Here is a 13,323-nt window from a genome sequence, read left to right as displayed (position 1 = left end):
CAAATAAATACCGAAAATTAAATTGAATTAAAAGTAAAGAAAAAGGATTAAATTGAGCACAAATATGAAAATGTTTGCAGTTCTTTGAGAAGGTATTGGATGCTATGATAAAAAATATATATATATTTCTCATAATTTTATTCATTACTCATTTTGAATGTCACCACCATCTTCACCATTTCATAAACAAAAATACTCACCCACTGCATCTGCATCATCTGGTCCTGATCATTTCTCTTCTCTAGCTCTGTTCTGTCTCTTTATTGCATTCTTCTCTTTCTATCATTGTATCTCTTTTTACATCTTGTCATCTTTGTTTTTTGCTCTTTGCTTCTTTCCTCTCTCATTTCTCTCTCTCTCTCTCTCTCTCTCTCTCTCTCTCTCTCTCTCTCTCTCTCTCTCTCTCTCCTCTCCTCTCCTTTCCTCTTTCTAATGTTTATATTTTTTTCCTCTTTCTCCCTTCCCTGCCACCCTCACACACACACACACACACACACACACACACACACACACACACACACTAGTAGTTCTGCTTTGGAGCTTGGGCTCATTTTCCCACACCTTGCAGTTGATTTACACTACATGGTTGCTCAACACTTTCTTGGCCCCTGCCTCTTTGATTACGCACTCCCAGCAGCTCTGCCATGAGTTCCTAGTTAGTGCCAGTGCCAGTCTCACAGTGCCAGGCTGCTCATGGGCACAGAGAGAGGCTGAGGCCTTCCACTGAGACTGATGAATTCATAAACCTTTCTAATCCTTCTGGGCGTCTGTTTCATTGGCATTAAAGGTGTCCTGATTAAAGATCCTCTTTATAATTTTTATCTTGTCACCATTATGACTATGAACAACTCCATCCATCTAAATAAGCTTTATTACGAGCATTTGTCCAGTTTAAAGTTTAAATTCAGGGGGCTTAGAGCTTTCTGATTAGTTATTGCTTTTGTTCATTTGCTGCTCATTGATTTATCCATTAACAGACATGGCAGTGTAACCTTTTTGTCCATACACTGTCTTTCACTGCTATGATATCTGGTGACATTCACTCTGATTATATCATTCATCCATCCATTCATTCATTCATTCATCTTCTGTAACTTCTTCCATCTGGTCAGACTTGCAGTGGGATTGGTTCCTAGCTGAAATCATTGGGTGCAAGGCAAAATCACACAGAGCAGGGCTCCAGTTGACCACCGGGCATCACACACTCACCCAGTCACCCACACACTCACACACTCACACCTGTGGACAATTTCTAACAGCCAATCCACCTACCAAAATGTGTTAACAGACTGTGGGGGGAAACCCACACTGACACAGGGTGAACATATCAAACTCCTAACAGACATTGACCAGAGGTGAGTATCTAACCTGAGACCCCGAGACCCTGGAACTGAGCGACAGCAACACTGCCCGAGAGCCACCAGGTTATAATATAGATTATATATTTAATTATAATAATAATAATAAAAATAAATGGAATTTTTAAAGCGCTTTTCAGTAACCCAAAGACGCTGTTACAATCAGATGAACACATAATGACAATCACATCCATAACACTATATAACATACAATGATACAAAACAGGAACAAGGTTAAAAAAAAAAAAAAAAAAAATTATGTATATTTAATTATGAAGAGCTTTCTATTAATACTATGTATTTTTGTTTTCTTCTGTTAGTTTAGGAAAGCTTTATGATTGAGTTGTTTAAAATGCAACAGCTCCACTTCATGGCTTTAGGTTTTGTTTTTTGTTCATTGAACGCTCTATCAAATTCAATAGTTATGATCCTGAATCTGTTTAATTAACAGGTAAATTGTGGTCAGGGAAAAACCAGTATCACACAATCCTCCTTGTTAGCGACATTAGCCTCGTAGCTTCAGTGCCAACTCAATGAATGGAACGTCAGAAACCTAAATGGTCTTTACTGATCTGTGCTCAGGGTAGAATTGAACATTCGGATGCATTTGACTCTGTCTGAAGTTGTTTCTCATTCAGGTTTGCTCTGTGGGTGGAGTTTTGGGTTATGTGTGTGTGTGTGTCTGTGTGTGTGTGTGAGATCTCTCTTCTGGCTGCTGTTTGATCCTGTTAAACTGCTTTGTCTTTCTGCATTGTGAAGAGATTAGTGCCATGATGGCTTCTCTTTTCCTCCCTCTCAGGCACTGTCTCTCTGCACCCCCACTCTCTTGCTCACCTATTTCTCTCTCTCTCTCTCTCTCTCTGTCTCTCTCTTTCTCTCTCTCTCACACACACACACACACACACACACACACAAACACACATTCTCTCACTCTCTGTGAGTCGGGCAGGTGCTGAGTTTGGAAGCTGACAGTCAACATACAAGGGATAGTGAAAATGACTGAAAGAGAGACGGAGATAAAGAGCAGGAGTGGTGTAGATAGAGAGAGAGCGAGAGTGAGAGTGAGAGACAGAGAGAGAGAGAGGTTGACAAGGCTAAAGATACATCAAGGTTACTCATATAAAACACAGTGCTTTTCAAAACTCCCTGTACTTTTTTGTCTCTCAGAATTAGTCATTAATTAGAGCTGGGGCAGCTCCTGGGACCTGACACCTTCTATACACCACTACAGTCTTTAACTTCTCTGTTCTGAGAGAGAGGAGAGAGGGGGGGAGGGGGGGCTCCAGTGTCCATAGGTGTCAGTGTGTGAGCATATGTGTGAGTGTGTGTCGCCCTGTGAAGGACAGGCATACCCTCTAGGGTGTGTTTCTCAGGGTAGGCTTCGGACTCATCGCGACCCTGAACTGAATAAACGCTTTCAGACAATGAATGAATGTCTGAAACGAAGGGAGAGTAGAGAGACGGAGAGTGAGAGGCCTTCATTCTTCAAGTACTCTGTTGCTGTGGAGACTGTTTGCAGCAGCTCTCTGCGATGATTTACGTCCCATTGGCCGCTGCCGGGCAACAGCAGAGTGAAGGGGTGGGATCTTGCCAACTTAAGGCCGTGGTGGGTTTTGGAATTAAAGGGACACTTCAGTGGAAGTCTGTTATTATTTTAGTGGCCGGCAGAGCCGTGACAAATTGCTTCGGCACACCATTTAAAACAAGAATCAAGCCTTTGAAAAGTTGTTTGGGGCACTTTTGGCAAATTGAGCTGCTGGTCCCTTAAAGGTGACAAATGTGTTTCTGTGGTAATTCAGTACAGTTAGTAAAAACTTACAGGAACGATAAACTTCAGCCACGAACAAACAGCAGTCAGTGCTTTTTCTTCAAAAAGACCACCCTAAAAAAGATGTGGAGCTTCTGAAGTGAAACAAACACGCACTTCCTCACAATTGTAAATAACTCTGTGTTCAGGGCAGTTCAGTGTCCCTTTGCGTACTACAAACTTCTTCATTATCTTCATAGACTTAATATTATATTAGACTAGTACACAAAATATTAACATACTGTTGCTAGGACAACGTATGTCAAACCAAGTCATACCAAGACAAGTTCGCTGTCTGCCATTTTTTTAAAAGGCTGAAACTCTGTTATCTCTCTCCACACTGTGTAGTGCATAGTGTAGGTCATAAAATAAGGCTTTCTGCACTAAAATAGTGCATTGTATGTCAGTTAATATAACCATTTATATTTGACTATAATCTTCACATCCCTCTGTCTAACATTTAGTGCACTTTCTGAATGTAGCTGTATTGATTGTATAATCTATGAAGTGGGCTATGTAGGGAGTAGGGCAATATTTGGGACAGAGCCTAGATTTCTCGACATTAGAAAGTCCTTCTTTTTCCTGTATCCTGTTCCACTGTAGGACATTAGTGTCTATCATTAGCAAACTCAAGAAATCAGCTGGTTCTAAGTATGCTCAGTGGATTTCTCAGTATGCTCAAGTTTGACGCTACTATACTACATACTACACACTCTAACACTAGTTAGTATTCGTATCAAATGAAGGTGCAATTGGGACAGTTTTTTTTACTTTTTTTCAATGTGGCTCCAGTGCCTACTGGGAGCATGGTCATGCCCTTAAACTCTCCATCAACAGTGTGGACACATGTGGTCTACAGTGCAGCCCTCCACTTGAAGGGTCATCCATCTTAGTGACTACAAAATATGTCCACTATAAAGTCCCTCAGGTCTCCTCCCTCAGGTGTGTACATGGCGGAATTACAGCCCCCTCAATGGGAGTCTCCAGCTCGAGAGCCAGTAGCTCCAGGGTCAGTGACATTGCCAGCCACACAGGACTTTGGAGAACCTCTGGGCAATACCTAACAGGGCAATAAAGAATGGAGTAGTATGATTTAGGCTCCTGTTCCTCTCAGCCTTTTCAATCTCTGAAAGTATGAAGAGCATTACTGTATTTTTAAAGTTCCTAAAAGTATCAAAACAATCAAATCCATTGAAGGAGGATGTTGGGAATTCAAAATGCAATGAAGCTCTGAGGTCAGAACATTGCTACTGTACTGCATTACTGGGTTTTGATATGAATGCGCTCTCATTCTCTCTCTTGCTCTCTCTGTTCCTCTCTCTCTCTCTCTCTCTCTCACTCTCTCTCTCTCTCTCTCACTCTCTCTCTCTCTCTCTCTCTCTCTCTCTCTCTCTCTCTCTCTCTCTCTCTCTCTCAGAGAACTCTATGTTGCGATATGTTAGTGAGGAGAAAGTTCCGGAGGAGTACATGACCAGCCGCAGCGCCAAGCGGGACACGGGTAAACGGACGAAGAAGAAGAGTGAGAAAGGTGGAAGCCCCGCCCACTACGCCCTCCTCCCTGCCCTGCAGATGGAGGTTCTGCGTCAGGAGTCCATGTCCACACCCAGCTCTGACTCCACCTCGCTCTACCATGTGAGTGTTTTCAATCAGGTCCTCTCCATGCGCATGATGGGGGGAGAGTTTTAAAATATTCCCTAGCTGATTTCAGCTGTGTTTTATTGGAAGAAAATAATAATGTTGTTATTATTATTATTATTATTGTTATTATTATTATTATTATTGTTATTATTATTATTATTATTATTATTGTTTTAGTTATTCTTATAATAAATGGTGTAGCAGTCTGACTGCAGTGAAATGTACTGCATATACTGTGGCAAATTATTAATGAAATATTACTTCATACATTGGGCAAAATATAACTACAAAAATATAACCAAAAATAATAATGCTACAGGATCACGAGCTGAGGTCTGAGTACAGAAATCAATATACACCCATCAGCCATAACATCACTGTTGTACAGTACAAAGTCTGGTCCATCTGTTGCTCTGCATACTTTTTTATTATTATTATTTTTAAAGCCTGCTTTCACTCTGCTCTTCAATGGTCAGGACCCACGCAAGACCCCCACAGAGCAGGTATGATTTGGATAGTGGATTATTCTCAGCGCTGCAGTGACACTGATGTGGTGGCGATGTGCTGGTGCATCATTGGATCACACACAGCAGTGATGCAGGACCATTGAAGAGCAGAATGAAAGGGGGCATGAAAGTATGAAGAGCATTACTGTATTTTTAAAGTTCCTAAAAGTATCAAAACAATCAAATCCATTGAAGGAGGATGTTGGGAATTCAAAATGCAATGAAGCTCTGAGGTCAGAACATTGCTACTGTACTGCTTTACTGGGTTTTGATATGAATGCGCTCTCATTCTCTCTCTTGCTCTCTCTGTTCCTCTCTCTCTCTCTCTCTCTCTCTCTCTCTCCCTCTCTCTCTCTCTCTCTCTCTCTCTCTCTCTCTCTCTCTCTCTCAAGGTCTCTCAGCTTTGTGCCAGCAGAGGCTTGTGCAGAGATTAGTTCTCACAGACAGTCTGTGTTTAGCTTTCAGCAGGAGCGTCTTGGCCCTTTCTTAATGGAATCTCATATCCGCTCGGTGTGTGTGTGTGTGTGTGTGTGTGTGTGTGTGTGTGTGTGCAAGAGACAGTGAGAGAGAGAGGAGAGCAGTATGTGTGAGAGTAGACCTCCCGTTAGTGAGGTTATTAGTAGGAGCTGTGTGAGCTGGCTCTCCCTCTGTAGGACAAGAGACTGCAGCAGACGTTTTCTCTCCATGAACACACGCCTCCAGCCTACAGCATTAACACACACACACACACACACACACACACACACACACACACACACACACCAATGTGCTGACAGTTGTTTGGAAAACTACATGGTGCCTCTTGGTAAATCTGAAAATAGGTGACACACTGAGGTGTGTGTGTGTGTGTGTGTGTGTGTGTGTGTGTGTGTGTGTGTGTAGGAGTCCGTCTCCAGGAACATATGGATGCTGAGTAGGCAGATGGTGTCTGTGGGCGGGGCTCTGCCCCAATGTCATCTGCCATGCTGAGCGGAGCTCTGTGATTGGAAGAGCTCCATCTTTGTGAGCTGAGATTGGTCAAATACAGTACCAGTCAAATGTTTGGACACACCCAATAAGGGAGGGTTTCCTTTGTTTTGGGCCATTTTCCACATATAGTGAATGTACACTACAAGTCAAAAGTTTGGGCAACATCTTACTCAATGTTTTTCTTTGTCTTTCATTATTTTCTACATTGTAAATGAATATGGAACACATTAAAACAATGAGGGAACACATATGGAATAATGTAGGAAACAGAAAAGTGTTAAACAAACCAGAGTATGTTTTATACTTCACATTCTTCACAGTAGCCCCCCTGTTGCTTTGATGACAGTTTTGCGCACTCTTGGCATTCTCTCAATCAGCTTCATGAGGTCGTCACCTTGAATGGTTTTCAGTGAACAGCTGTGGCCTCATCAAGAGTTCATTTGTAGAACTGCTCTCATCTTAACGTGTTTGAGACCATAACCTTGGGTTGTGCAGAGGTAGGGACCGGTACACAGCTCTATCCAGTGAATAGCCAGGCTCTGCCAATGACTAATGAGAAGATGTATCCCAACTTTTGATAGGCACAGTGTATATATGTATCATTTTTTTCTGTCAGTAGTCATCTTTAAATACTATTCAGCCATTTCCATAAAATTATTATTATTAATTTTTAATTAGGGGCGGCACGGTGGCGGTAGGTGTCGCTGTCACACAGCTCCAGGGACCTGAAGGTTGTATGTTTGAGTCCTGCTCCGGGTGACTGTCTATGAGGAGTGTGGTGTGTTCTCCCTGTGTCTGCGTGGGTTTCCTCCAGGTGACTGTCTGTGAGGAGTGTGGTGTGTTCTCCCTGTGTCCGCGTAGGTTTCCTCCGGGTGATTGTCTGTGAGGAGTGTGGTGTGTTCTCCCTGTGTCTGCGTGGGTTTCCTCCAGGTGAAACACATGTTGGTAGGTGGATTGGTGACTCAAAAGTGTCCATAGGTGTGAATGTGTGAGTGTGTGTGTCGCCCTGTGAAGGACTGGCGTCCCCTTGGGGTGTGTTCCTGCCTTGCGCCCAGTGAATCCGGGTAGGCTTCAGATCCATCGCGACCCTGAACTGGATAAGCGGTTACAGACAATGAATGAATTCATTTTTAACTGCAATAATGGTAATGTGTTGTGGCGGCACGGTGGCGCAGCAGGTAGTGTCGCAGTCACACAGCTCCAGGGGCCTGGAGGTTGTGGGTTCGATTCCTGCTCCGGGGTGACTGTCTGTGAGGAGTTGGTGTGTTCTCCCCGTGTCCGCGTGGGTTTCCTCCGGGTGCTCCGGTTTCCTCCCACAGTCCAAAAAAACACACGTTGCAGGTGGATTGGCGACTCGAAAGTGTGTGAATGTGTGTGTGTCTGTGTTGCCCTGTGAAGGACTGGCGTCCGCTCCAGGGTGTATTCCCGCCTTGCGCCCGATGACTGCAGGTAGGCTCTGGACCCCCCGCGACCCTAAAATTGGATAAGCGGTTACAGATAATGGATAATGTGTTGTACAAAAACACGTAATATGTATGCATAGATTTTATAAAATGCATCTTATATGAGATTAAGTATCTGATTGCTATGTAGTCTCTAAATGAACCAGCTTATATTCCACAGAGCGCCTTTAGCCATTTTAAAAATACATTTAGTATCCAATCTCCCACACATCCAGGTCATGGCTGTTTAAAAATGTGTTTAAGAATCATTAAATATGATCAAATCCAAACATATGCAATAGAAAATTTTAATTGATTCCCATTGGAATGTGACAGGTGAAATGCATTTTTGCTATTTGCTATTTTATGCAAATGAGCTGTTAGTGATTAGCATAGCCACACCCCTCCCTAGTCAAAGCTCTTGGCCATATGTTCGCTGCTTTTGATGTTGTAGCGCAGGCACACACACACACACACACACACACACATGCACACACACACGCAGAGTGTTCTATATAGAGGCACAGAGGTGTAAAAGTTGTCAGTGTGTGCTCTCAACTGGACTGTTGACGTCCTGTTTTAGGGTGACATTCACTGAGCACTTACTGCTGCTTCTGTTTACACGCAGCTTCCAAAAGTGTGTGTGCATGTGTGAGGGTGTGTGTGTGTGCTTCTTTAAGCTTGATCACTCAACACATCGTCAGATGGACCCCCCTGTTGCCGGCATGATGACCGCCTGGCATTGGGGCATTCTCTAGTCATCTGGCCTTGACCACTAATCACTACCACAGTGTTAATGACGTATTCACGAATCAAAACATGTGATTCATGAATCAAGGTCATGTCCCAACGCACCTAGAGACCTGTTTATTCTTTTGTATGCTTTGTTTGTCATGGTCGCTGACCAGTGCTCTATAGAAAATGAAACAGGATGCTCCCAAGCTTCAGATCACCAAGTGTGGGCAGGAGGGCACTGGGCTGTGGGGCAGTTTAATGCAGTGATGGAGTAGAATCCGAATCCGACTAGATCCGACTCACATCAGCAACCGGAGGCCATCAAATCCTGGCAGAAATGTTACAGTGTGTAGTGTAAATCCCTGAAGTGCAGAAGCTAAAGACAGAAAAATCTGGACTAATGCATCCTTAAATAGTCCTGAGGATTGGTCAGTGCATGGGCAGTTATTTCTGTGAATAGAGATGTGCAAGTTTGTAATTATTCAGTGTTTTAATGCTTATTCTGCAGTAGAGAGAGAGAGAGAGAGAGAGAGAGAGAGAGAGAGAGAGAGAGAGAGAGGAGATGGGGGGGGGGGGTTAGTGTATACTGCAGCCACTGAATGTTCTGAGCCAATGCACTGACCACCCTTGAACTAGAGGAGAATGTTTGCTTACTCACTTCAGGACTGGATGCCCCACACACACACACACACACACACACACACACACACCGATATTCATTCTCTAAAGGAAACTGCTTGTCGGAAGGCTTTAGACACAGCCCAGTGCCCTCTGTCCTGTTGCTTAATTCCTGCTGCGCCGTGCTTAATGATCACAAGTTTAGCAGCAGCAAAAATGAGAGGAAAAAACCCAGTCTGCCTCCTGAATGTCCAAATTTCAGGTACAAAGTTTTGGTTCCATAAAGAACCAGGTATGTATAAGAGGTGTAAATATCCATCCCTCAAACTTAAGCTTCTTTAACCCTTTGAACACATAGGCAGAATGGTTCTCTATGGAAGCAAACGTGATTCTTTAAGGGCATCACTTAAAGGAAGGATTTTTGAAACAAAATTTTATCATCTGGCTTCTGTAAACACTTTTAGCAGAAATTACCATTGTGTGCATCATTGGAAAAGTAAGAGCTTCTATAACAAGAAGGCATTTGAACACAGCAGTGTAAACATTTCATGATAAATGGACCAATAGAAATGCTCCAGAATTACTTGGAATTAAACCTTTTTTACATTGACTTCCATTAAAACGTAAGATATGTTTCCCTTCTCCTGTAACTTTGCTATTTTGGAAATGCATGTTTTTGATTGGACAGTGACGAAGTAAAGGTTATTATTACTGTGGATCTCTGCTCTCACTGTTCTCTGGGATCCGTGCTCTCACTGTTCTCTGGGATCTCTGCTCTCACTGTTCTCTGGGATCTCTGCTCTCACTGTTCTCTGGGATCTCGGCTCTCACTGCTCTCTGGGATCTCTGCTCTCACTTTTTTCTGGGATCTCTGCTCTCACCATTCTCTGGGATCTCTGCTCTCACTGTTCTCTGGGATCCCTGCTCTCACCATTCTCTGGGATCTCTGCTCTCACTGTTCTCTGGGATCTCTGCTCTCACCATTCTCTGGGATCTCTGCTCTCACTGTTCTCTGGGATCTCTGCTCTCACTTTTCTCTGGGATCTCTGCTCTCACCGTTCTCTGGGATCTCTGCTGTCTTTGTTCTCTGAGATCCCTGCTCTCACCGTTCTCTGGGATCTCTGCTCTCACCGTTCTCTGGGATCTCGCTCTCACTGTTCTCTGGGATCCCTGCTCTCACCATTCTCTTGGATCTCTGCTCTCACTGTTCTCTGGGATCTCTGCTCTCACTTTTCTCTGGGATCTCTGCTCTCACTGTTCTCTGGGATCTCTGCTCTCACCGTTCTCTGGGATCTCTGCTGTCTTTGTTCTCTGAGATCCCTGCTCTCACCGTTCTCTGGGATCTCTGCTCTCACCGTTCTCTGGGATCTCGCTCTCACTGTTCTCTGGGATCCCTGCTCTCACCATTCTCTTGGATCTCTGCTCTCACTGTTCTCTGGGATCTCTGCTCTCACTTTTCTCTGGGATCTCTGCTCTCACTGTTCTCTGGGATCTCTGCTCTCACTTTTCTCTGGGATCTCTGCTCTCACCGTTCTCTGGGATCTCTGCTGTCTTTGTTCTCTGAGATCCCTGCTCTCACCGTTCTCTGGGATCTCTGCTCTCACCGTTCTCTGGGATCTCGCTCTCACTGTTCTCTGGGATCCCTGCTCTCACCATTCTCTTGGATCTCTGCTCTCACTGTTCTCTGGGATCTCTGCTCTCACTTTTCTCTGGGATCTCTGCTCTCACTGTTCTCTGGGATCTCTGCTCTCACTGTTCTCTGGGATCTCTGCTCTCACTGTTCTCTGGGATCCCTGCTATCACCGTTCTCTGGGATCTCTGCTCTCACTGTTCTCTGGGATCTCTGCTCTCACTTTTCTCTGGGATCTCTGCTCTCACCGTTCTCTGGGATCTCGCTCTCACTGTTCTCTGGGATCCCTGCTCTCACTGTTCTCTGGGATCTCTGCTCTCACTGTTCTCTGGGATCTCTGCTCTCACTTTTCTCTGGGATCTCTGCTCTCACTTTTCTCTGGGATCTCTGCTCTCACCGTTCTCTGGGATCTCTGCTCTCACTGTTCTCTGGGATCCCTGCTATCACCGTTCTCTGGGATCTCTGCTCTCACTGTTCTCTGGGATCTCTGCTCTCACTCTGGAATGGCTGCTCTCCTGTGCTCTCCTGTGTTTTTTGAGCATGTCTTTGAACATGCTGAATGTGAATTGACAGCAGGTTTCCAGGTGTCCCCTGAAGGCAGCACTGCATTTTATGAACAATAGTGCTGGAAAGCAATTCCATTCTCAATTTAGATCTCTGCTCTCAATGTTCTCTAGGATCTCTGCTCTCACTGTTCTCTAGGATCTCTGCTCTCACTGTTCTCTGGGATCCCTGCTATCACTGTTCTCTGGGATCTCTGCTCTCACTGTTCTCTGGGCTCTCTGCTCTCACAGTTCCCTGGGATCTCTTCTTTCACTGTTCTCTGGGATCTTGGCTCTCGCCGTTCTCTGGGATCTCTAGTCTCACCGTTCTCTGGGATCTCTAGTCTCACCGTTCTCTGGGATCTCTACACTCACTGTTCTGTGGGATCTCTGCTCTCACTGTTCTCTGGGATTTCTGCTCTCACTGTTCTGTGGTATCTCAGCTCTCACTGTTCTTTGGGATCCTTGCCCTCACTGTTCTCTAGGATCTCTGCTCTCACTGTTCTGTGGGATCTCTGCTCTCATTGTTCTGTGGGATCTCTGCTCTCACTGTTCTATGGGATCTCTGCTCTCACTGTTCTCTGGGATCTCAGCTCTCACTGTTCTCTGGGATCTGTGCTCTCACTGTTCTCTGGGATATCTGCTCTCACTGTTCTCTGGGATCTCTGCTCTCACCGTTCTCTGGGATCTCTGCTGTCTTTGTTCTCTGAGATCCCTGCTCTCACCGTTCTCTGGGATCTCTGCTCTCACCATTCTCTGGGATCTCGCTCTCACTGTTCTCTGGGATCCCTGCTCTCACCATTCTCTGGGATCTCTGCTCTCACTGTTCTCTGGGATCTCTGCTCTCACTTTTCTCTGGGATCTCTGCTCTCACTGTTCTCTGGGATCTCTGCTCTCACCGTTCTCTGGGATCTCTGCTCTTACTGTTCTCTGGGATCCCTGCTATCACCGTTCTCTGGGATCTCTGCTCTCACTGTTCTCTGGGATCTCTGCTCTCACTTTTCTCTGGGATCTCTGCTCTCACCGTTCTCTGGGATCTCGCTCTCACTGTTCTCTGGGATCCCTGCTCTCACTGTTCTCTGGGATCTCTGCTCTCACTTTTCTCTGGGATCTCTGCTCTCACTTTTCTCTGGGATCTCTGCTCTCACCGTTCTCTGGGATCTCTGCTCTCACTGTTCTCTGGGATCCCTGCTATCACCGTTCTCTGGGATCTCTGCTCTCACTGTTCTCTGGGATCTCTGCTCTCACTCTGGAATGGCTGCTCTCTTGTGCTCTCCTGTGTTTTTTGAGCATGTGTCTTTGAACATGCTGAATGTGAATTGACAGCAGGTTTCCAGGTGTCCCCTGAAGGCAGCACTGCATTTTATGAACAATAGTGCTGGAAAGCAATTCCATTCTCAATTTAGATCTCTGCTCTCAATGTTCTCTAGGATCTCTGCTCTCACTGTTCTCTAGGATCTCTGCTCTCACTGTTCTCTGGGATCCCTGCTATCACTGTTCTCTGTGATCTCTGCTCTCACTGTTCTCTGGGCTCTCTGCTCTCACAGTTATCTGGGATCTCTTCTTTCACTGTTCTCTGGGATCTTGGCTCTCGCCGTTCTCTGGGATCTCTAGTCTCACCGTTCTCTGGGATCTCTACACTCACTGTTCTGTGGGATCTCTGCTCTCACTGTTCTCTGGGATTTCTGCTCTCACTGTTCTGTGGGATCTCTGGGATCTCTGCTCTCACCATTCTCTGGGATCTCAGCTCTCACTGTTCTTTGGGATCCTTGCTCTCACTGTTCTCTAGGATCTCTGCTCTCACTGTTCTGTGGGATCTCTGCTCTCACTGTTCTGTGGGATCTCTGCTCTCACTGTTCTATGGGATCTCTGCTCTCACTGTTCTCTGGGATCTCAGCTCTCACTGTTCTCTGGGATCTGTGCTCTCACTCTTCTCTGGGATATCTGCTCTCACTGTTCTCTGGGATCTCAGCTCTCACCGTTCTCTGGGATCTCTGCTGTCACTGTTCTCTGGGATCTCTGGGATCTATGCTCTCACCGTTCTCTGGGATCTCTGGGATCTCTGGAATGGCTGCTCT

At 45.1% G+C, this 13,323-nt stretch overlaps 1 protein-coding gene across 5 annotated transcripts in view; it reads left to right on the top strand.

The window, feature by feature from the left end:
• cnksr2a (connector enhancer of kinase suppressor of Ras 2a) overlaps window positions 1–13,323 on the top strand; it is a 118,447-nt gene that overhangs the window by 66,085 nt on the left and 39,039 nt on the right. For all 5 annotated transcript variants that reach the window (XM_066665907.1, XM_066665735.1, XM_066665818.1 and 2 more), the window contains one exon: window positions 4,583–4,797. In XM_066665907.1, coding sequence (XP_066522004.1) covers window positions 4,583–4,797 — 215 coding nt within the window. The remainder of the gene's footprint in view (window positions 1–4,582; window positions 4,798–13,323) is intronic.

Source organism: Hoplias malabaricus, chromosome 1 (assembly GCF_029633855.1).
Source record: "Hoplias malabaricus isolate fHopMal1 chromosome 1, fHopMal1.hap1, whole genome shotgun sequence".
NCBI lineage: Eukaryota > Metazoa > Chordata > Actinopteri > Characiformes > Erythrinidae > Hoplias > Hoplias malabaricus.
Note: the sequence above shows the minus strand (reverse complement) of the source record. Positions and strands in the feature narration are given on the sequence as shown.